The 23,955-nt window shown below is 44.4% G+C and overlaps 1 protein-coding gene across 4 annotated transcripts in view; it reads left to right on the top strand.

Annotated features, from left to right (window-relative positions):
- Window positions 1-23,955, top strand: part of DMD (dystrophin) — a 2,144,806-nt gene that overhangs the window by 2,019,798 nt on the left and 101,053 nt on the right. For 3 of the 4 annotated variants that reach the window (XM_054973283.1, XM_054973285.1, XM_054973284.1), the window contains 2 exons: window positions 11,840-11,914; window positions 21,323-21,524. In XM_054973283.1, coding sequence (XP_054829258.1) covers window positions 11,840-11,914; window positions 21,323-21,524 — 277 coding nt within the window. Of the gene's footprint in view, window positions 1-11,839; window positions 11,915-21,322; window positions 21,531-23,955 lie in introns of all 4 variants that reach the window. The other variant, XM_054973282.1, reaches the window with a different exon arrangement.

Below are 23,955 nucleotides of genomic sequence, written 5' to 3'. Positions count from 1 at the left end.
TGGTTGAGTGAGCTCAAAAGCTTGCAAACTCTTTGTGCCAATTTGATTGGTTCTAAAGAAGATAGTCTACAGGTTTTTTCTTGCTTTTGGATTTTGCATGGACCAGTTTGGTTGTTTGCAACCTTTGCTACATCAAGGAGACAGCTTTCCTGTATTGGCAAGCAAAGTGGCAAACTCCTGGGAGTTTGCCCACCACCAGCAGGCACCTGGGAACCCTACTTGGCCTAGACAGCGAGGCTTATTTCACAAAAATCAACCGGCCAACAAATTAGTGCTGGGATATAGAGATGTGGCTGAACACACAGTTTGCTTTGTAATCTTCTGAGAAGAATATATTTCTTTTACTGGAAAGAATCTAGAATCCATTTGATTTAACCTATATGTGTGCGTGTGTATGCCATCAAGTTGCAATCAACTTAGTGACCCCAGCAAGGGGCTTTCGAGACAAGTGAGAAGCAGGCTTGGTTTGCCAGTGCCTTCCTCAACAGAGACTTCCTTAGGGGTTGCCCATTCAAGAACCTACCCTGCTTAGCTCCTGAGATCTGATGAGTATTGGGCTGTACTATGCCCAATCTTGTATTTAACCTATTAGATGTCTATTTTATGTTTTGAGCATTCCAGCTAACACTATATAAAGAGTTGCTGACCAGTTTTCTTCAGTATGAGAATTATCTTGCAGGTTTCTACAAGGTGCAGTCTTATTGTACCCCCAGTCGGAAGTAAGAGACAGACACAGGCTTGGATAAAAGGGCCGTTTATTAAATGATCATAACAATAACATTCGGCAAGGGCTAACTGAGCGGTACAGGTCAAGCCCTGGGGTCAGCACCTGACCACCGCCTTGCCTGTCTGGGTGAGCCCCCAATGCCCCGGGTGTAGGCCATCTCCTGAATGGCTGCAACCCGGCCAGCTAGGCCCTGGGATCCCACTCAAGCACCTGTTGCGCCCCAGCCGCCAAGCATGAGGTGAGGTCTTGTTCCCGGGGATCCCCTCAGGCGTCTGCCCTCCCTGACGGTAGCCGCCCATGCATACCGCCCTAACAGCAGACCCTGTTCCCCAACCTTGGGGAATGCCACAGGGGCTCACCAGCCCGCACCCTATTCCCAAAAACTCCTGCCAACGCAAGGGTCAAGCCTCTGCTTAGACCCTCGCGCCCCACAGGTGGCCTAGCGCCACCCGAAGCCCTTGCCGCAGGTCATCTAAAAATAAATCATTGCCCTCAAGCGACATATGGACACCATCTCCTCTGTAGAGGTGGACAAATTCGGCCCTAATCCTGGGGTGTGGCAGATAAATGCCCAAGCCCTGCCCCAAGGCCTTCCTGATGTCATGGTTGGTCTTACGGCGGGCCCTCTCAATAGCCTTGGGATTCAAAGCCTCCCACCAAACTCGCCGTTGTAGCATCTCGGACCATATAACCAGCACACCAGGCCATCGGTCATTTATGTATGCTAGGTCCACTGCTACTTGCACTGACAGGGCCTTACCCTGTACCATGCCAAGGTCATTCCCACCCAGGTGGATGACCACAATGTGCGGGGGCGGCTGCAACCGCCCCCTAAACAGGAGAGGCAAGAGGCCCGGCCACCTGAGGCCCCGCCGTCCCTGCCACTCCACTGTGGCCACAGCACTCAGGCCCAACTGGGATCCAATCGGCGTGTTCTTAGCTTGATTGGCCGCCCAAAACACCATGCTGTGGCCACATATCAGGATCCTCCTCCTCTCATGGCCCGACACGGCACCTGGAGAAAGAGCAATTAGTTCGCCATTTAAAATTGCTGTAGGGGTCGGACATAAGACCTGAAAGCTCTCGACCGCCACCTACCCACTTTCTGAATAGCCTGAGGGGGGTATCCCAAAACTGCTGCCGTGGAGGCCGCACCAATTCGAAAGGAATGAGTGCCGAATTTGACCCCCGACAAGCCTAGTTTCTTGAGCGCCCTCTCAGTTACTGTCCAAAATTGATACTTGGTCAAAGGGGCTTGGTCCTCGTGTAAGAACAACAGCCCTTGGGCATCACCCCTAAGTGCGGTGTATTCCTTGAGGGCTTTAACCAGGCACAAGCCCGCCTCAGAACAAGGGCCCAAGTGGAAGGTGATTCCGCGCTGCTGCTGGTCCGTCTTAGACCTCCTGATACAAATGGAGACGTTGTCTCCCACAAATTTAATATCCCTGGCCATCAAGGCCCTACCCGATAAATCAGAGTGCGATGAAGCAACCAACTCACTAACTCGCAGGGCCCCAAAAAATGCAGTTAACGCTGCTGCATGGAAGAGTTTATGCTCAAACCTGGATGAGCACACTTCAGCCCATGCCGCCCCAAGTCCCCGCAAGACCGAAGGAGATATGGGTTGTCTAGGGTCAGGGGGCGTCCTTTTTTCCCTAGACCATCCCTCCAGCACTTTCCTAATCCTAAAGGCCCCTGTAAATTCCACTAAGCCCCGTGATTTGCTGGCAAAAGCCAGAGCGGCCAGTTGGCCCCTAATAGATTTAACTGCAAGTCCCCTGTCCCTCTGCATGACGCAAAAGTGCAGTAAATGTTCCTGCGGAATGGGCCAAACATGCTGGAGGTTGGCTGACAACCTAAACTGATGAAACTGTCCTACCGCACGGTCGTAGGCCCGGCGTGTGCTAGGAGCAATGGACAGCTGGATTGCTCTATCTACCTCCGCCGTCCAAGCTCCCACAGCTCCCATGGCATCCTCGCGGGCTGCCTGTCGGCCCAAGGGGCAAGCTGCCAGAATTGTTCCATCTGTTGGCGAGACAAAGCGTCTGCCACACCATTGCTAACGCCTGGAACGTGCCTGGCCCTAAAAAGTATGTTCAGCTGTAGGCATTTAAGTACAAAGGCCCTCACCAGCCGCATCACCCTGGGGGATCTGGAGGTCATGGTGTTGACCACGTGTACCACCGCCAAGTTGTCACACCAGAAGTGGACAGCGTGGTTTGCCAACTGAGACCCCTACAGCCAAAGCGCCACTACCATGGGAAAAAACTCCAAAAACGTAAGGTCTTTGGACAATCCCCGGGCCACCCAATCAGAGGGCCATTGGTCAGCACACCAATGCCCCCTGAAAAAGACTCCGAAACCAGTGGAACCGGAGGCATCAGAGGTGACTTGGAGTTCAGCTTCTAGCAACAAATCCTCCCTCCAGAAAGTCACCCCGTTGAATGCGGCAAGGAACTCCTTCCAGACTAACAGGTCCTCCCGCATACCTTTATTAATTCGTAAGCGATGATGAGGGAGCCGTAAGTTCCCCATAGCATCGCACAGCCGTCTAAGAAAGGGCCTGCCGGGCGCAACAGCCTTGCAAGCAAAATTTAAATGGCCAACTAACTGCTGCAACTCAAGGAGGGACACCTTGTCCCTACTCAAGCAGTCCTCCAGTCTCGCTCTAAGGTCTGCCACCTTCTCTAGTGGCAACCGCAGAGTTTGTTGCATGGTATCGAGCTCGATACCTAAAAACGTCAGGATCACCGACGGTCCCTCCGTTTTTTCATGGGCCAAGGGGACCCCTAGCTCCTCAGCAAGCTCAGTAAAGGCTGCCAACAGCCGGGCACACTGCCCCGAACCCGCAGGCCCAGACACCATAAAATCATCTAAATAGTGACAGGTGTCCCTGCAGGCACAGCGGCGACGCAACTCCCATTCCAAAAAGGAACTGAAGCGCTCAAATGCAGAGCAAGATATGGAGCACCCCATAGGTAGGGCCCTGTCCATATAAAACTTGCCCTCAAATGCAAAACCCAGGAGATCAAAGTCTCCCGGGTGAACGGGGAGCAGGCGAAAGGCAGACTTGATGTCGCACTTTGCCATCTCGGCCCCCACCCCGCAGCGTCGCACCACTTTGACTGCTTGGTCAAAGGAGGTGTAATGCACTGAACAGAGTTCCTCGGGTATGCCATCATTCACCGAGCCCCCTCTTGGGAAAGAGAGGTGATGAATGAGGCGGAACTCCCCCGGCGCCTTCTTCGGCACCACCCCTAAAGGAGAAACCCTGAGGGACGGGACAGGGGGGGCATCAAAAGGGCCCAATACCCTACCCTCAGCACATTCCTTTAATATCTTACCACGCACCACATCTTCCATGCCAGCCACTGATTTAAGGTTGGCTGCCATGAAAGGTGTCCTAAGGCCGTGAAACGGAATACGAAAGCCAAACTTAAAACCCGAAATTAAATATTCAGCGTCCCGACGCCGTGGGTAAACCTGAAGCCATTCCTCAAGTACCCTCAGCCTTACCGGGCTGGGACCCTTTGCCAGCACCAGGCTGCTGGCCGCCGCCGCCCCCAAATCGCTTTCCTCCCTGGCCACCCTGCCGTCCCTTGGGACAGGCAGAGTGGGCATGGGGTCCAGCACAAGTGGGGCACTCGTGCCGGAATTTACATGCTCGCTTAAAACAGACCCCTTTGGACATGAAGTCCCAGCAGAGCAGCCGTGATTGAACCAGCTGCCCCGCAGGGGTGCGGGGACCCAAACCTTGAACTGGCTTGATAATCAAATGACCGCTATCGGTCCTATCCCCCACCGTTGACTTTGAAGGAGTCATGACCTGGACCCAAAGCTGGACCCAAATCTGATCCCACGGCAAACTAGGGGTTAAGGCGGCCCGCATTCGAAATTCCTCATCGTAGCGCAGCCAGGCCCCACCCTCAAAATCAGTATAACCCCTGTAAATAATGTTCATGTATTGAAACAGGGGAAGGGCCCTATGCGGCTGCGCCCTGGCGAGAACACCCGCATACACCAAAAACCCTGGAAGCTAGTGGGCCCAGGTTCTATCGATCCGCCTCCGGCGGATCCGTTCCTTGTCCCTATCCTCAAGATCATCTTTATCCTTCTTCTCCAGTTCCCTGAAGAGAAGGGTAAAGACATCGACATATTCTCCCCGCAAAATCTTCTCACGGGTGGCCTGCGTCAGGTGATCCCCCAATGGCAGCGCCGTATCCCCCGTAGGTAGGGCCCTATACGGAACCACACCAAATCCTTGCATCCCATAGGGGGGCAGGCCGGGCTGAGTCCCGTAACCATAGGGCCAACCAGTGCTCGATGGATTATGCCCCTGCCCGTCCCAGGCAGCGGCCCCTGACGGCAGCTGCTGGTACAAAGAGCCACTGGCACACGTAGGCCAAATGAGCTGTCCTAATGGGGGCCAAACTTGTGCGTTATAACCGCCAGAGGTAGAAGGAAGCGACACCCCAGAAGGAGTGGACTGCCCTCCAGCCCCCCACGGCCAAACAGCATTCTGGTGTGTGTGCAAGTGCGCCTGATATTCCGTACCTTCAGCCAGAGGAGAGTCCACAGCCACAGCCACCTGTCCACAGTCCCCAGGCCCAGGCAGATAGCCTTCTCCTTCCGCTTCAGGCGCAGTAGGATGATGATGACTGGAGCTGGGTTCCCCTGTACTCAGGGCTGTCATCTTCTCTAGTGCCAACAGACGAGAGGCAAAGTCTTTGTTAAATCCCACTTTTGCGACTCGCTTTGCACCCCTACGCGGCTGGGGTAAATCCCCACCCGCAGCCAAACCCGCTGCCCTTTTTTCCAGGGCAGCCATGCGCTCCATCAACTCCTGCCTACTAGGGCCATCCTCATCATCCGATGAGGACAGAGTTGGAGGAGGTTTCTTGGGTGCAGGCCGTTTCACCGGCTGTTTGCCCTTAGCAGGGCCCCCTCCCTTTTTGGGCGGCATGCTTTAGCAAGCTCAAGATGCACTACAAGTAACAAAAGTTACAGCCTTGTCCCAGTAGGTGTCACCAGGAGCCCTTGCCAGACCAGTTACAGCTCTCTCCAATAGGAGTCGCCCAAACCTCCCCAGCAACAAGCCAAGGCTGCAGTGACCACACCCCCAAAGATGTCGCACCACTTTTCCCCAGCAACAGGACCAGGAGTCACCTGCAGTGCGGCAAACACCCACCAGGTGGCGTCAGCCGCACACACCCAGCCAAATGCCCCCCCACTTACAAAGCCAACGGACTTCTGCAATGGGGGAGGGGCAATGGGGGGAATAAAAGCCCCAGGGGGGGAGCCCCTAACGGGCCCGAAAAGTGCACCAGGCAAGGAGGAATGCCGCGGGCAAAGCCAAGCCCACCAGGGCCACTACCCCGTGAACGGCCCTGAAATGGCTAGCCCACCCAAAACCCCCGGGCCCACAAAGATCCGCGTCTAGCCTCCGATACCGTGGCGGCAGCGCCCCACACCCTCCGCCGCCGTTACCACGGCGGCGGCCAACAACTCCGGGCCGTGTACAGCCCGCAGCAGGCACAGCCGGCCCAGGCAAGCTCTGCTGAGCCACCAAGCGCCGGAGCACGGAGCAAGTCCTCCGTCCCCTCCGAGCGCTTGCAAGTTCTGACGCCGGGAAGGGGCAGAACGCGCACAAAAGCGCCAAGCTCCGCCCCTTCCCAGAACCCGGATGGAGAGGGAGGGAGTCTGCCTCCTTCTCCGTCCAAGGGCTCCAATTGCCGGCTCCCAGCTTACGCGGCGAGCCGCGGCTGGGAGAGCCGAATTCCCCAGGTTACTCAACCTCTATATAAAGCCTTTAGGAGAAATCATTTGTAGCTATGGAAATGGATACCATCAGTATGCAGATGATAGCTCTATATCTCTCTATTCTTCTAGTGATGCAGTAGAAGTCCTGTGTCACTGCTGTGATGAAATAGCTGAAAGCAAACAAATTGAAACTAAACCCAGACAAGTCAGGTGTGAAGCTGATTGGGAAAGGCAGAGAATCTTAAAGGACATGGTGCTTCCCACTTTTGATGGGGGCTTGACTCTTGCAGACTCAGTTAAGAGACTAAGGGTTATTGTCAGCATCGTTGCTAGGGAAGCAAGTAAATGCAGCTGCAAAGAGGCTTTCTCCCAACACACAATAGCCTGGAAGATGGTTCCCTACCTTGGTATGGCTGATCTGGCCACCTTGATTCATGTCATGGTGATATCGAGACTAGACTACTGCAATGCATAAGTCTTCCTTCAAAGCCAACTCAGAGATTCTAGTTGGTGCACAATCCTGCAGCTTGATTATTATCAGGAGCTAGGTGGAGCATGCATTTACTCTCCTTCTGCAGTCACTCTGTTGGCTTTCCATCATTACCAGACTCAAGTTACTGTTACCTGACACATATCAAGGTTTTGGCCATCACATACAAAGCCCTTCATTGTCTTGGTCTTTCATATCTGCAGGACTGCCTCTCTTCTGCCATGGCAGCTTCGCTCATCTGAACAAGGCCTTCTGCAGATACCTCCCTGTACATGGGCAAAAATAACTGCTGCTTGTACACATGCATTCTCTGTAGTAGCCCCCAATTTGTGAAATGGCCTGCCTGGAAAGGTTAAGAAAACTCCCACTCTCTTGGTTTTCCACAAACTATGCAAAACTGAATTATTTAGGAGGGTTTTTTTACACAGGTTATAGGGCTTTGCTGTAAAAAAAAAATGGTTCGTAGAGATGCTTTTGGTAAAGAGACAGGGCCTGTAGACTATACTACTGGGTACTGTCTGTTGATGTAGGTATGCTCCTAGTTTCTGCATCATGTAATAAGTTACATCAAATTACTTATGTTTTGTTTCACCTCTGTTTTCTTGTATTCAAATTTATACATCTTTTCACATTTCTGCTATACATATCCTATTATATTGTTTGTTGAATGTCACAGCTGTTGATCACATGGACTTGCACTGTGATCCTCCTTGAGGCTCAGTGAGAAAGGTGGATTATAAAGAACATAAATAAATAATAAATAAATAATAAAATGTTTAGAAGCACTTTTCATTTAAGGGAAAGAATAAATGATGATTTAGTTACAAATGGTGATTTAGTTTATTAATAAGGAACCCATTATTATACCTCCAATTTAAAGATTTTCACCACTAAAGATTCAAATCCTAAAGAAAAGTTTGTGCCTCTGCCAGTTTCAGAATCTGATTGAATATGTTGTTGCCTTGCCGAGAAGGCAAGCTTTCTAAATGCTGTTAATCTTTTTGTTTGTTTGTCCTGAAGTAAATGTTTAACTTACGCTGTCAGGGAAAATCTGGTGGTATTCGGCATTCATTCTGTCGTGTGTGTGTGTTTCTGAAGCATAACGCTTTGTAAGCTCTATTCTCTGGACTATTGTTTAGGATCACATTTCCTCTATAAACTTTCAGATCACAGTTTGTTGGAAAGCAAATTTTAGTAGGCCTTATTTACTGTTTGACAGCTTCTGGATACGGGCTTACGTATCCCTCCTTTCCAGGCTGGAGTTCTGTGTGCTTTTAATAGCTGTATGCCAAGCAAAAATTGAACTGTGCAATCGCCGCTATATGGAGATGCAGTGATGAGGGGAAACTACAAGGTTGAATTTGTGCAGTGGTTAAGGGCTGAGGCCTCCTGTCAGGGAACAAAGTCCTTGGCAGTTCTTGCCAGTGCTGGCCACATATTGAGAGGGTTGTTGATTACAATTCTTTTTCTCTCTCACCTGTAGAGAATGGTTCTTTGTGAAATGTTAATTCTGATGATTCCTACATTTTAAATTGTTGAAAGCAATCTAGATTTAATCATGTATTTTGAACGAGAATATTGATTTTTCTGAATATCTATAGACTATATTTCCTAGTGAGGAAACTAGATAATGTGAATTATAAACACTCTAGTGTATAATTCAGGTACAGTAATGTGTTACAACTTCAAGAGCATTTCTTATATAAGAAAGGTTTGAAGTTCAGATGTATTTCACAACAACTGTTTTATTGAAAATTTGATTTAAAAATGCACCAGTGAGGGAAGTGCATAAATGGAATAAAAAATACAGTGTCTGGAGATGAAATTAAATTATATTATTGTTGATACTACAAAAAATATAAATTGGCTATGATAAAGGACTTGTGCTATGAAAAGAGTGGACTGCAACAAGGAAACAAAAACGGGGAAATAAGGAGAAGTATGGAAGATCTGAGAATAGTAAATGAAATATGTTTTCATCTCCATATATATTTATTTTAATTGAAACACCATCTAGTTGCTTATCATGTATCAAGTTTTTTTCCTTGTTTTCATCATTATCATTTACATTGGTTAACCAGCCTTTGAATGCTTTCTTCCTTTACTAGAAGCTAGTTATATAAGCTAATCTGTGTAATTCACTTCTAAGGCTCATTTGTAATATAGAACTCTTTTTTCCCTCTGTCTTTAATTGAAGTATACTTTTCAGAGTAAGAGCACTGATCTTTTAGAAATCTACACAATGGAAGGCAAACGAATGTTTTATTAATTTGCTTTCAGGACAGATTAAGGCTCTTTGTTTAAATACCAGCGTTTCTTCCAAGCCACATCAAGGTTTGTAGAACTGTCACTGTTACGGTGAGGAAGGTCTGGCAGGAACAAACAATGCTAGAACAGTGTGCTAATGAGCAGCCCATTAGAAAGGTACATGGAAGTGTGTTAACAGCAAGCATGGAGCGAAAGCTTGCTGAAGGGCACCACCATCATATTAACAAGACAAGATTTTTTTGTTAGTGGTTAAGATGAATATCCAGAATATCTGTCAAATGGACATGCATCAGATTACCTAACCAGTGAATACCCAAGGTTATTTTTTCTCTATTTCTGAAAACAAGCTGAAGTAGAACAAGAAAATAAGTCATGAACATGGTATTCTTTCTTTGCACATTTCTGTTCTGTCTAGGTATATTGAATGAAAAAAGAAATATGAATGAAAGGAGGGGGCTATATAGAGAGAGCAGAAATATTTTTGTTGCTAATGAAGTGTGTTAGAATTTATATGCAGAAAGAAAGAAAGAAAGAAAGAAAGAAAGAAAGAAAGAAAGAAAGAAAGAAAGAAAGAAAGAAAGAAAGAAAGAAAGAAAGGGAGGGAGGGAGGGAGGGAGGGAGGGAGGGAGGGAGGGAGGCTTCAACTGGGAGGGGGGAATCCTCCTCCTCCCAGCTGAAATTTAAAGCCAGCTTGGGCTTCAGCTGAGAGGGAATCCCCCCTCTTCTTAGCTGAAATTTAAAGCCCATTTGGGGCTTCCCCTGACCAGCTGAAGAGCGGGGATTAAAGAGCTCCCTTCCCCCAGCTTGTCAAGCAAAAAGGAGCTCTTTTAATCCCCATTCTTCAGCTGGTGGAGGGACTTCCCCCAACTAGCTGAAGAGCGGGGGTTAAGAGCTCCTTTCCCTCTCAAACTGGTCAGGGCCACCTGAACACATGACTACTTTGCAGAGCTGCTGGAATGCCGTTTCGGCACCTTGCAGCAGAAAAAACAGCTTGAATATTGATATAGATGGAACAACAGTTTGAGCTTGTATAAGGAAACTTCATATATATGGGTTGAGCGCAAGAGTTCTCCCTATCCATTCTGCAAAAAAGAGTTTCAGAGGTGACATAGGAGAAAAGAGGCAACCCAAGCCCAAGCATATGGAAGTAAATCCTTTGCAAAACCTTGCAAAGCTTATTTTTAGGTGGGCTTGCCCATCTTATTTTAAGGCCCATTCTTTTTTTCCTTTTTTAAAGGAAGAAATCTTTCAATAAAGATGGTGTCAGGCCTCTGCCCCTTATAAGCGTTTCCTTGACTTGGTTATGCACCTCCCCACAGCTTCATCTTCATTATAAACTTCAAAGGGCACTGTCAAAACTATGTTGCTATATAAACGGAAGCAGTCAGCCTTAAGGAATTTCATGCAGCCAACACTGCTGAACTAGGTGAAAGTGGCACGAGCGTCTATAAAGCTTCATTGTTCTCTGTGGCATCCTGGGGTTTGGTTGCCACATGCAAAGCCTGGCAGAAATCTACATCTCTCTTTTCTTTTTAATTTGTTCTATGTCCTTTTCCCCTTTCAGATTCAGATAACAAACAGCCTTACTTCATTGCATCTGTTAGGCAGAACGGGAAAAAGTTCCTCATTAATACTTTTCTGAAAATGACCTTTCTTTCTTTCTTTCTTTCTTTCTTTCTTTCTTTCTTTCTTTCTTTCTTTCTTTCTTTCTTTCTTTCTTTCTTTCTTTCTTTCTTTCTTTCTTTCTCTGTCTGTCTGTCTGTCTGTCTGTCTGTCTGTCTGTCTGTCTGTCTTCTACTCTCCCTGCACAGGCAGGCCCGGGGTGGATTACATCCAGTCAAAACATACATATAAATTTATATTTTAAAACAGTTAAAAATCAGAGTAATACAATAATACAATACAGTGCAATATAGATAATTACAAATTCACAAAATGGCAGCAATCAACTCAGCTAATAGGAGGCAATCAATCCACTTAAAGATTGGGTGGTGGGAACCTATGACAGGGAGGGATCTGATGTTCCTTTCTCCTTCACTATTTGGGTTGGTAGGGGAGGCCTAGTCTGGCATCAACCATATGCCTGGTGGAACTTTTCTGTCTTACAAGCCCAGCAAAAAGATAATAAATCCTGCCAAGCCCTGGTCTTATTAGACAGAGAGTTCCACCAGGTTGGAGCCAGGACCAAAAAGGCCCTGGCTCTGGTTGAGACCAGGTGGGCCTACCTGAGGCCAGGGACCACGATTTGTTGTTTTCTCCTGACCGGAGCATCCTGACCAGAGTGGCATCATAAAAGAACCCATATTCTCCAAAACTGAGACCCACTGATTTCAGTTCAGAACTGATAAGGAGGTACTTAACTGTTCCATGAACATAGTGAGCCTTAAAGGTACTTAATACTGGCTGAATCGTGCTCTTTGCATGTGAAGCATGCCCTGTGAGACCAGTTTGGCTATTACTAACTTTGTTATTTCCAATGTAATTCATTACACATTTAAAGATTTTTTTCTGTTCATAGTTAGCTTTCTTCTTTACTAAATATGTCTGTCCAATGATGAAATAATAATTTCGCCATCCCCCCTTTCATCTCTTAGCTGACCTGAACAATGTAAGATTCTCAGCATACAGAACTGCCATGAAGCTCCGAAGACTTCAGAAAGCTCTCTGTTGTGAGTAATCAGATAATCTTCATTTTTGCATGCATGTTATTAAAATGTAGTGAAGTATAGTTAATTTATTGTTGCTAAGGTCATCCTGTCCTACGTTTGTTCTACTCATTCATTTACAAATCTGATGAATTCAAAGGAACACCAGGGGAGTGAAGCTAGTGGAATAGAATCTCTCCATCTTCCCTCCTGCTGCCCGTTGAGTCTCCCCCATTTTGGTTCTGGGGATAAAGGACCCTTAGGAACAGCAATGACAAAGTTGGGGTCCGCACTGGGAGCAGGAATTGGTTAAAAATAATCCCCTCCTCCTCCACAGGAAGTACTAAATAGTACAAAATGCCAGAATTAAACATGTTCCATATATCAGTGTAGTGAGAAGTTTCAAAGACGAGGGGACGATGGAGATAGAATTGGAGGAGAAACTACTAGAGACATATGCCATTTATTAGTATTTTGTTTATTAATAAATGTAGAGGCAGCACAGAGGTAGAGACAAAGAGACATTTCTAAAGGCAGCAGATCTACGTCAGATTTATAGAGAGAGAGACAGATACTCAAGGTGTTTAAGCCATTAAAAGTAGAATCTGCTTGCTTGTTTCTTTGCATCACTAGCATCTTTCTACATATACAACTCCCCACTCCTTCCAGCTGATACTGGCTTACTTCCCCCAAATCTGGATTTGCTGCTGGAATAGAACCAATAAATCCCATTGATGGACATATCTGTGGTTATTTAGACACAATGATCAGAGGCCAAGTACACAACAGCAAGGTTTTTATGAATGAAATTAATCCTCGTAAGCACTATTAATCATTCTTACACTGAAAAATAAGAAATTTGTTCATTTCTGTTAAGTTAAAAAAAATTGGGGAAAGTTTTTAAAAAGAAAATGGAGAAAATATAATTGCTGGCAATGCCCCATCAATTTAAAATGGGTGATTTAGCAGGGAAATTGATGCGATGAATGAGTATAAAAAGCAAAGTGCACCCATGCTCCATAGTGGGCCGATTTGGGCCCAAAATGGTCCAAATTGGGCCTGTTTGGGGCCTAAATTGACCCGCTGTGAAGCACAAGAGCATTCCAGGGCCTTCCTGCCGGTATTCCTGCACTTCTCAGCGAGCCAAATTGGGCCTGTTTGGGGCTGAAATCGGCCTGCTGCAAAGCAAGGGAGCATTCCATGGCCCGTTACACTATGCGCATGCACAAAGACAGCTAGAAAGGTGAGTGTCAGGCCTCTTGCTTCCCACCTAGAGGGTGACAGGACCTGGCAACCCTAAACCAGGGCCAGATCTAGGGTTGCCAGCACCCAGAGCAACCCAAGTCCAGCCCCACGCACGTGCTCCCAGTGCTGCCTGATGACGTCATTTCCATGACATCATCACGCAGGGTGGAGCGCGCCGCCCGCGTGGCAAGCCGGTTGCCCCCATGCGCCACGGAGATGACAGCGGCAGTGCAGGTGGCTGGGAGGCCGCCCGTGCCATTCGCCTGCCCTGCTGACGGGGTGGCTGGCTTGCTACACACCCCCTGCCGTTGGGGCAGGTGAATGGCATGGGCGGCCTCCCAGCCCTCTGCTCAGCTGTCCGTGTGCTCCCGGCGGCTGGCAGCTGCGCCCGTTGCCCCCTCTTTGATGGTGCTGGGGACAGACTACCCCCATGCCCCCCCCCCCGTAGATCCGGCCCTGCCCTAAACTGAACAGATAAAGTTAAGCAACTCTATTCTTAACCTGCAAAAATAAAAAATACACAATTATTTTCAAGAGTGCAATCAGAGACTAGCAATGCTTTTCATAATAAACAGAATGATAACAGGATCAAAGTTAAGTGAACTTTATTTCAAGTAGGCAAAATATATCATAAGGATAGAGGGGGGGGTTCTTCTGTATTGGGGACAATTCCTGATTTTTCTGTTATTGCTACTGTGAATGCCAAGTGTAGGGACACTGTAGGGACAGTGTAATGGCAGTGTAGGGAGTTTCTCTGTGCTTTCCACTGGCACCTGCCATTTTCTCTCTGCTACCAGTAGGCCTTTTGCCATTTTAAGTCATTTCTTTTTAAAAAATTAGCAGCATGTATATAAAAAATGACAGAAAGCCTATTGGTGATGCGGGGGAGGAGAATTGCACATGTATGGGAAATGGAGAGAAAATGGCACTTTGAGTACTATCATCCTGGAAAGATTGTACTAAAGCAAGTTTGGAAAATTCTATAAGAAAGCTGTAGAAAACCTGTGAGGTAGGCAACTGCAAGGCAGTGTCCTGTGGGAGCACCAAAAAAGCCCAACGCTCCATGTGAATGCAACCTCTACCTAAAATTTGGACTTTGGGTCTGAGTTAATGTTTATGATGTTTGTTAATTCTTCAAGTACAGTAGATTGGTTTTTGCGTTTGCAGAATCTATTCTTTTCCACAGCAAAAGGCACACCAAGGGGATCACCTACAAAAAGATATGTAGGGCTACAGAGAGAATATGGTGAAATTGGTCTCTTCACTCTTGTTCTGCATGAGGAACTTCTTGCTCCAGTGACATTTTTATCAATGGACAGTCCACTGCCAGTATTTGGGAATCTCAATGTGCTGCTGTGGGAAAGGGAAGGTAGAAGAAGATATGCTTCTCTGAGCACCTTGCTTCAGAGAATTCTATAGCTTTCCTTACCTTATCTAATTTTCTTCTGCTGCCACATAAGAATTATCAAAATAAAACAAATTTTTGGTTTTGAGTTTCCGTGCTGAAGTAGATTTTTTTTTAAAAAATCCACTTATGAAACATATATAGAATTATCTGTACCTCTTTCTGTTGTTACAGTGTCTTCTTGCTAACTACTTTGCTGCAGTCTTATTTGTACATATATTGTGGTGACATTTTAAATACCATAGTTATTTTCCTGTTTGTTCTAGGGAACAAACATAACTGTGCTGTCCTTTCTAGCAAAAAAGGTCACCGAGAGAAAGGAAACAAAAATAATCATGCTTATTATTTATTTCTGACCAAGTGGACAGCATAAGGTATATAAATAGGAAAGAAGAAACAGAAATGCGCATGAATGTAACATTAAAGTGAACACATGAAAATTCTTGGGTTTATAAAAATGCTTTTAATGCTTTGCCTTTTTCCAAGAAAGCTCTGTTGGTTTGGGGGGCAGGATTAGAACTAGTCCTCTTTCAATGGGTCTTAGGGAATTTATGACACTGTTTATCTTTACTTAAAGATTTACTCAAGTTAATACTTTATAGTTCTGGATGTTTTACAAGCATCTGTGCTAAAAACCTGAGCACATTCTTCATGCCTACTTCTAAGGAAGTTATTTGGGATGACTAGTTAGCGTAGTTTGCTCTTTCAAGTGATTGTATTTTCTAAAAAAAAGATGCCCCCTTAAATATTATTTTAAAGCACTATCTTAAACCAGATATAATTATACATATTGTTGTTAATAAAGTTGCTTTGGCATGATCAATTTTAAACTTGACTTGTTAGGAAGAAAGAGACAGAATTCTCTGGGAACCCAAGTCATATAAAATATATTTTGCCTGAGATTAAGCTGCAATCTCATCTCTGCTCACTGGGTTTTAAGACCTATTGGGCTGCATCCAGACACCTTTTCACCCAATCTTACCCAGTTCCCCTTCATACTACAGTCCTCATCCAACATGTTTTTGTACATGCAGGTCGTATAAGGTTGCCATTCTAAAGGTGAGGCCTGGAGATGTCGTAGAATTACAACTGCTCTCCAGACAATAAATATCAATTACCTTAGAGAAAATCAAAAAGAGTCCAGTAACACCTTTAAGACTAACCAACTTTATTGTAGCATAAGCTTTCGAGAATCACAGTTCTCTTCGTCAGATGCATCTGACGAAGAGAACTGTGATTCTCGAAAGCTTATGCTACAATAAAGTTGGTTAGTCTTAAAGGTGCTACTGGACTCTTTTTGATTTTGCTACTACAGACTAACACGGCTAACTCCTCTGCATCTTAGAGAAAATGACTCTTTTAGAGGGTGGACTTAATGTCATTATATTATATTGCTGATCTGATAAACCCTGTGTTTAGGAGGGCTTTTATGTTAGCGAGGTTCAATCTCTTTCCCTCAGCAGTGGTCACAGGCAGATACGGGGGTATTCCGTATAGGGATAGGCTGTGTGACTGTACTCTGAGGGAACCCGATTCAATCTCACATATTCTTTTTCGCTGCTCCAAATATTCTGTTATGCGCAGTTTATTGATTCGTCCTCTTTTTCCTGTGCAGAGGGATTTTTTGGATAAGGATCTAAAATTTTTCTTAGCTGACAAGAGTCCAGCAATAACTCTATCCGTTGCTGAATTACTGGCTTATGTGTGGAAGTCAAGGGTAACATTTTATAAAGCCCCCTATGACTGTGCTGTATCCTGAGATAATTTTGCTGTCTGGGGACACGATTGTGCTGCCCTATGAATTTATTTCACAACATTTCTCCTGTTTTGTCTGTATTATTTATGCCAATAAAGGTTGCTGTGTGAACTGTGAACATTATATTAGGGCTGCCAGCTGATGGCTGCCACCTGGCAGGAATTGGGGAAGGACAATGAGGGCACCAGCATCATATGCATCACAGTGTCACTTCCAGGGAAAACCAGAATTGCTCTTGGGACCATCAGAAGCTATATGGCAAACCACAGAGTTTCCAGCTTTTCCTAGAGTGACATGATAGCACTTACAGGTTTTGCCTGGAAGTTATACCACATTGTGTATGATGATGGTGATTTGTTTTTCTTCTGCCACCCAATGAAGCAGTGGTAGTAAGGGCCTGGCAACCCTTCATTATTCCTCAAATCCCATCCTCCCCAGGCTCCACCTCCAAATCTCCAGGAATTTCCAAACGCAGAGTTGGCAGACCTATCTATGATGCCCAACATAGCCTTTATGGTGGTGAAAGGGAATCCCTTCCTTTATCTTTCACTAGCACATCCAACTCATTGAACACAGTATAACTTACTTCCAAGTAAGCTTATGTAGAACTATGCTTTGGTTATTTGCATTTAAATCAGATAAAGTGTACTTAGTCTAGGTAGTTTTAAAAACTAAAAATGCACCTTCATTCTAGAGAGAAGAATAAAAATGCTTCCCAAAAAAGTTTCACACTGTGTTTTTTCTGTATCAGATTTTGGGGGGAAACCCCGCACCCTTCAATCTTGATAAACTGTAAAGCTAAAACTGAAATATAGGGAAAATGTATCAGTCTTGAAAAGCTAATGGATTGAGAAAAATTTATATCAATATATGCTGAACTAAATCTCAGATTTAGAAACAGTATTACGGTAAGATCTTCTAATTAATGTGTAAGAGAGATGCTCAGGTTGTTTTAGTTTAAAAGTACCTTATTTATAGCTCAGCACAGGATTTTCTCTAAAATCGCATTTAAAAATAGTTTATTTTGAAACTCAATTTGAATCTGATTCACAGGATTACATTTATTTAAGTTAGTCATTTTTAGCTTGAATTAAAACTAAAGCATAATATAACCATGTAGGGAAGGCCTGCAAGTTGTTTAGAGGGATGTAATGGACTTGGACACAGGGAAACTGGGTTCACATTTTTACAGAACTATGGAACTCCCAGGTGGAATAGATTCAATAGGTTTTTTGTATCAGCCTAATCTAATGCAACTTGGAAGAAGGGCAAATAATCACACTGATAGCTTTATCTCTAGCCTATTCACAGTTAAATAGACAGATACTTGCAATAAAGAAGATGTGTGTACACTTAGCACACAGTGATTCACAGCAACTTTAATTTCCCTGCACTACTTAATTATGAAAACATTGTATTTAAAAAAGAATCTTCTAGCATAAGCAATCTCTTGTGCATTCTTTTACCACTCTACATGAGTCAGTATTGTTTGACTTAATTTAAAAATGAAATTCTAAACAACTATGTACTTGATTAAAAATGTAGAAACCTACTTAGGGTTACGAGGACCCTCATGGCAACCAACGGGCAGTGGGGGAACGTACCAAGTCTTAGAGGGGATCAACTAGTCAGTGGGGAGAAGAAATGGTAGGAATGGCAGGAATTGCATCAGCATCCCAGTGTGCACTGCTGACTTCACTCCCTGTGCCCTTGTAAGTTATATCAGTGTGTCGCCTGGTGATGCAGGCAACACTAGCACTGGTATCCCTCAGTGATGCACTGATGTCACTTCCAAGCATGTGAGAAGTGATGTCTGGATCCTGACAACATTCAGCCCTGTTTCTATTATTTTTTTCCCTTGCTAGCCAGCTGTGCGGTAGCAGGAAGCTTGTACGAGGGTAGGGAATGATACGGCCTGTAACATCAGGCTACACAATTGGTTATGATGACAGAAGTGTTCAATATCAGCCAGTGACCTGCCTTTACTTCTCTAGTCTTCATTGCCTCCTTTTTTCTTTTGTATGGTAAAGAATTAATAAAATATTCAGTAAGATAGACATAAATGTTTTCAGTGAGTGGAGTGTTGTTGTTTTTTGGTTTGCTTAGTTTTTTTCTGGTTTTTTTAATCAGTATTTTTAAATTCTGTTTTCAGTCTGTTCTCCTTTCTTCCTGTCCACATTTCTTACAAGGATTCTATTTATTGTTTTATTACCTCAATTGAAATGTGTATTTTTTAAAAATGGAATTTCTTGCATTTTGTAAATATTGTAAGCTGTACTGGGGGACTCTGGGAAAATTTTGTTTTAACACCCACATTTTCAACTCAGGTTGGTTCAAGTGGTAGCTTGATCATAAAAACTGAATAAAAATTAAAATGATTGCAAGCCAAGCAACAATAAAAATTCCATCCTGTATTCACATAGACGCTGAATAAAAGGCATCTACCAACTTCCTTTAAAAGCCTGAGTGCAAAAGAATGTATAACCTATACAGAAACATCAAAAAGCAGCTGCAATGCAATTATATTAAAATGTTTCCATAGACAAATGTTATCAGACTGCATAAGGAAAAAGAAGATACATACAGTACATACACAGTAATTGCCTGGATCTGGTAGGGAAGAGAAGGCACAAAAACTGACTGTTTTAATTGTTGGAAGTAATGACCATAACCTAAGATTCTTTTGCATGAATGTAATGGAATCCTTTCTGTAGTCCTATGCAGATGGTCAGTACACATACGAATGGACATATGGAGAGGAATCTGGCCCACTGGTCCCCTCTTAGCTATCCAAATCTCTTGGTGAAGCAGTAGATGTTTTAAATGGCTGCCAATCCAGACAAGATAGAAGGGAAGCTATTTGGAAAGGCGGTATTATTGAAGGACATGGTGCTCCCCAGTTTTGATTGGGTTTAGTTGAACTTTGCTGACTCAGTTGAGCCTAGGGAGTATACAGGATCCAGCATTTCTGCTAGAGAAGCAAGTTAATGCAACTACAGAAAATGCCTTCTTTTTAGCCTGGAAGATGGCTCTTGGGACAGCCAATCTGGCCATGTGGACTCATGCCACAGTAACATTGAGACTAGACTACTGTAATGCACTCTACATAGGTCTTTTCTTGAAATCAGTTCTGAGACTGCAGTTGGTGCAGAACACTGCAGCTCAATTATTAACAGAAGCTAGGCGAATCCTGCATATTACTCTCATTCTGCAGTCACTCCATTGGCTTCTCATCAGTTACCATGCTCGATTCAAAGTTTTAGCTATCACATCTAGGGGTGTGCACCCTGAAAATATTCAGAAATACCCAAAACCTGAAGCGGCAAGCCAGCACCCCCACCCACCCCCACCTCTCACCACCCCACTTAGCCCCCCCACCCCCTCCACCCACTTACCTGCCCAGGTAGGGAAGGCCAGCGCTGCCTCCTCCTCCTCCGCCACCACCTCCTCCAGGCCCACAGCAGCTCACAGGGTGGTGGGGAAGGCCGAAGCCGCCGCCTCCAGCAGCCATTTGAGGCACAGGAAGGGCCTTTTCCACCTCCTTTGTCAACGCGCGGCCCCACAGGGAGGGCTGGAGCTGCCACTGCACCACCTCCTCCGGGCTCACAGCGGCCCACAGGGCGGCAGGTAAGGCCGGATCCCGTGGTGTGCGGCCCCACAGGGCAGTGAGGAAGGCCGGAGCCGCCACCGCCCCACAGCCTCCGTGGCTGCAAGGCCAAGGTAAGTGGGATGGGGTGGGGTTGGGGGTGGGGACATTTAAAGGGCCCTGCCGCATGCAAGCAGCAGGAAAGGGGCTTGCTGCTTGCAAGAGGCATGGAAAGGGCCCTTTAAACTCTGCCCCAAAGCAACCCAAATGATTCGGAGATGCTTTGATTCGGTATTTCCAAATCGAGGCCAGCTGGCCCTGATTCAGGAATCCCGAATCTTTACAGATTGGGTCCAATTCGGGTATTTTTCACGAATCGGAAACCTGAAGCGCACACCCCTAATCACATCCAAAATCCTTCATTGCCTTAGCCCCTCATATCTACAAGACTGCCTCTTTTCCTATGCCCTGCCATGGCCACTTCACTCATCTGAACAGGACCTTTTGCAGGTTTCACTCTGTCCATGGGCAAAATGAACATGTGTGTGGTGGCCCCCACTGTATTGAATGGTCTGCCTGAAGAGGTCAGGAAAGCTTTCACCCCTTGCTTTTTGCAAACTATGCAAAACCGAATTATTCAGAAGGGCTTTTTTACAGAGATAATAGGGCTGTGCTGTAACAAAATAGCTCAGAGAGATGTGCTGGGAAAACATAGGGACTGTAGACAGTACTGCTGTGTACTGTGTGCAATCCACCTTGATTCTCAATGAGAAAAGCAAACTAAAACTAAAATAAATGTTCTGTAAAGGAGTACTGGGTTCAGATCCCAGCATACAAGTGTCTTCTGATTTATTCAATAATTCTCTAAAATGAAACATCTTTTCATACTTTCTACTTCATTAGTGGTCAGATAAGTGCTATCTCATGAAGTTTAAAAACAAGGGCCTTTAGAAGCTTTCAAGGCAGTGCCTCATTGCTATAGAAAGCTTTTCCAAAGGAGAATACATCCAGTTTATTTGTAGGTGCATATGTCATTAGGCTGCCTCCCAGTCCTTGAGGGGTTCATTTAATTTCCATTGACTCATAGTCCCGGTAGAGCTAGAGACTCTGCCTTAAGTTCCGTGTTAAATGTATTGTACTGCATTTCCAGTTTGTCTAATAAATTGATATTAGAGAAAGTATCTTTCCAGGATCTTGGGGGATGCAGATGATAAACATATTGTAGTTGAACAAATAACTGTTCTTAGAATAATAACATTTTTGTTACTAAATTAAATTTGATCTCTGTAAAGCAAATACATTAAGCAATAGGAAATACTAAATGAAATGAAATGTGAAAACTGAATGCTCAGGCAAATATGACAGTCTTTCAGCTGTTTCCTAATTTGCCATACACTGAAGATGTTACTTATTAATACTGTTATTTTATTATTCATATAGTGGATCTTCTGAGCCTGTCTGCCGCATGTGATGCCTTGGACCAGCACAACCTCAAACAGAATGACCAGCCAATGGATATACTGCAAATTATCAACTGCTTGACTTCCATTTATGATCGACTAGAACAAGAGCACAATAACCTGGTCAACGTCCCTCTCTGCGTAGATATGTGCCTCAACTGGCTTTTGAATGTTTATGACACGTATGTGTGGGTAGACTTCAGTGACAGTCAATTATAATGAGCTTTTGTCCTTGCTGTAAAATGAATGGCTCAGAACTGGAAAGCTGGTGGTCAAAGTGCAAGATTAATACAGCTAATGGCCTAAAGGCTGCACTTAGCTGAATCAATGGAGCCCTTGGTTAGGCTTCTAGCCCTGGTTCTTAGAGTTATGAAATGTTAAAGGGTCAAATGGCACAGTTTTAAATAGAATGTCCTATGTAACAGGAGTCATTTTTTTTGTTAAATAATTACTCTGTTAGGCATTTATAAATTGTTTTGTAAGTGTGCGCTGGCCTGATTTACTCTATCATTCACCAGCAGCAGGATTTATCATGTGATTAAAATTGCCTGTTTTGCATGGGGAACTGTTTCCCATAGACAGCTGGGCAAATAAAATATGGTGGCTGTAGTTTAAAGAACAGAATAACTGGTTTTCATGTAATCAAAGAAAAAATACTCAATTAAAGACATGCTTTACAACTCTAAATTACTTCCAGGCCCCCAAAATGTTTCATTAAGTTTTAATCAAGATAATTACACCCAATTAAATTTTGGATAAGGAATTGCTGATGTCTGTAGTGGTATCTTCTCCCAATAGTCACAAAATACAGCAAAAGATTTGTTCCTTGTCATAATCTGCCTCAGTCCTACTGTATTGTATTGTGTTTGGCAATATTTATCACCATTTCATTAAGTTTTTGTTTCATCTGTAGCATAAAGAGGATAGCTGTTATTTAGTTATTAAAACTGATGATTGAATTCTAAAAATAACTACCTAAATATAAATATAATTTTGCATTACAGGCCAATTGATACATTTGAACTGAAAACACAAAACAAGTTATTCACAAACACTCCCATTTAAGATTACCACTGTGCATAATGAAGACAAATGGGAATAAACACATGGTTGCAGTTCAGAGAGCTTCCTGGATTCAGTTGAGAGAAAAATAATTTGCTGGGCTTAAATCTGTTTATGTCATAAGTTGTTCTGCTATTTCCCTGCTAGAAGTATTGCACTTGTTTTACACTTCCTCTTTTAGCCATACCCTCCATCCATCTGATGAAGAGAACTGTGGTTCTCAAAAGCTTATGCTACAATAAAGTTGGTTAGTCTTAAAGGTGCTACTGGACTCTTTACTGCTTTGCGACAACAGACTAACACGGCTAACCCTCTGGATCTTTTAGCCGTGTCTCCTAGAATATGAGAAGGGCCCAGTGAAGTAATTTTATTCCTTTAATCTGCCAACAATTTTTCATTACACCTCTGAATTTGTGCATAAACTTGAATCTGATCCATACAGGTATACTTAGCAGGTACAAAATTTCAGGAACCTTGGTCACCAAGGGGGCCCATAGAGCTGAACAAGTCTTGTGATTTGCTTTCATATGATACTTTGGTTGGTACGAAGTGTCAGTCAGCTCTGGGTCTACTAGCGAATGACAGATAGGCTTTTGCCCATTAATGACTGGCAAACTCCCAGGGATTTAATCAGTTGCCGGCTGGTGCTCTGAAGGGTGGCAAGAAGAAATTTTTTTAAAGGCTCCAGTGTAGTTGCTGGAACAACCCAGAAGTGACAATAATGTTTTACCATAGAGTTGCAGTGATTGCTAGAGCTACCATTTTTCCTTCTGAGTTGTACCCAGAAGTAATGTACTAATGTTGGTAACATCACACACCCCTCCCACATCCACGCCCCCCCAATCCCACCTGACAATCCTAATGGCAAGGAATATTATTATATTGTGGAGAAAGGCATTGGGACTTCAATGCATATACCTCTTTAAAAAAACTAAGTCATGAAAGTCAAAGTAGACATAACTCAATAGATCCATGATCAGAGTCTCTGGAAAGGTTTTTTTTTTTTTTTAAGCCAAGCAGCCTCATTCAGCTACTTTGAAGATTGTGGATGGTTCATTGTGGCAGGATATATTTAATCCTTTCTTTCCAAGCCACTTCTGTTGTTTAAATCTTGTCCTTCAAAGCTGCAGTTAGCTCTATAAGGAAAAGAAAACCAGGTACAGCTCAATTTTCAGAGCAGGTACAGGAAGCTACTACTTAACTTTTAAAAATATTGTAAGGGATCCTAATCATGGATCTCACTTGTTGTATCTAGCAACTGCTTCCTCCTTCTCATTCACTGTCTTCCTTTGGAGGTAATTATCAGCAATCAGCTGACAAGTCACTCAGGGAAGTTTAAGTAGCTCTAAGGGTAGCTGATATCTTAACCTATTTCAACATACTTATTTTTTCACTAATGTACTTTAAAATGAATATTGTGGTCAATTCTTTATCTTAACTGGAGATACTGGGCATGCTTCGAGCCAGAAACCTGGGGACAGGGACATGTGGGGGATGACAGCAATGGCAGGATGTCACTTCTGGGAAAACTCAAGTGATATCATGCCTTTT

The sequence above is a fragment of the Eublepharis macularius genome, chromosome 3 (assembly GCF_028583425.1).
Source record: "Eublepharis macularius isolate TG4126 chromosome 3, MPM_Emac_v1.0, whole genome shotgun sequence".
Classification (NCBI taxonomy): domain Eukaryota; kingdom Metazoa; phylum Chordata; class Lepidosauria; order Squamata; family Eublepharidae; genus Eublepharis; species Eublepharis macularius.
Note: the sequence above shows the minus strand (reverse complement) of the source record. Positions and strands in the feature narration are given on the sequence as shown.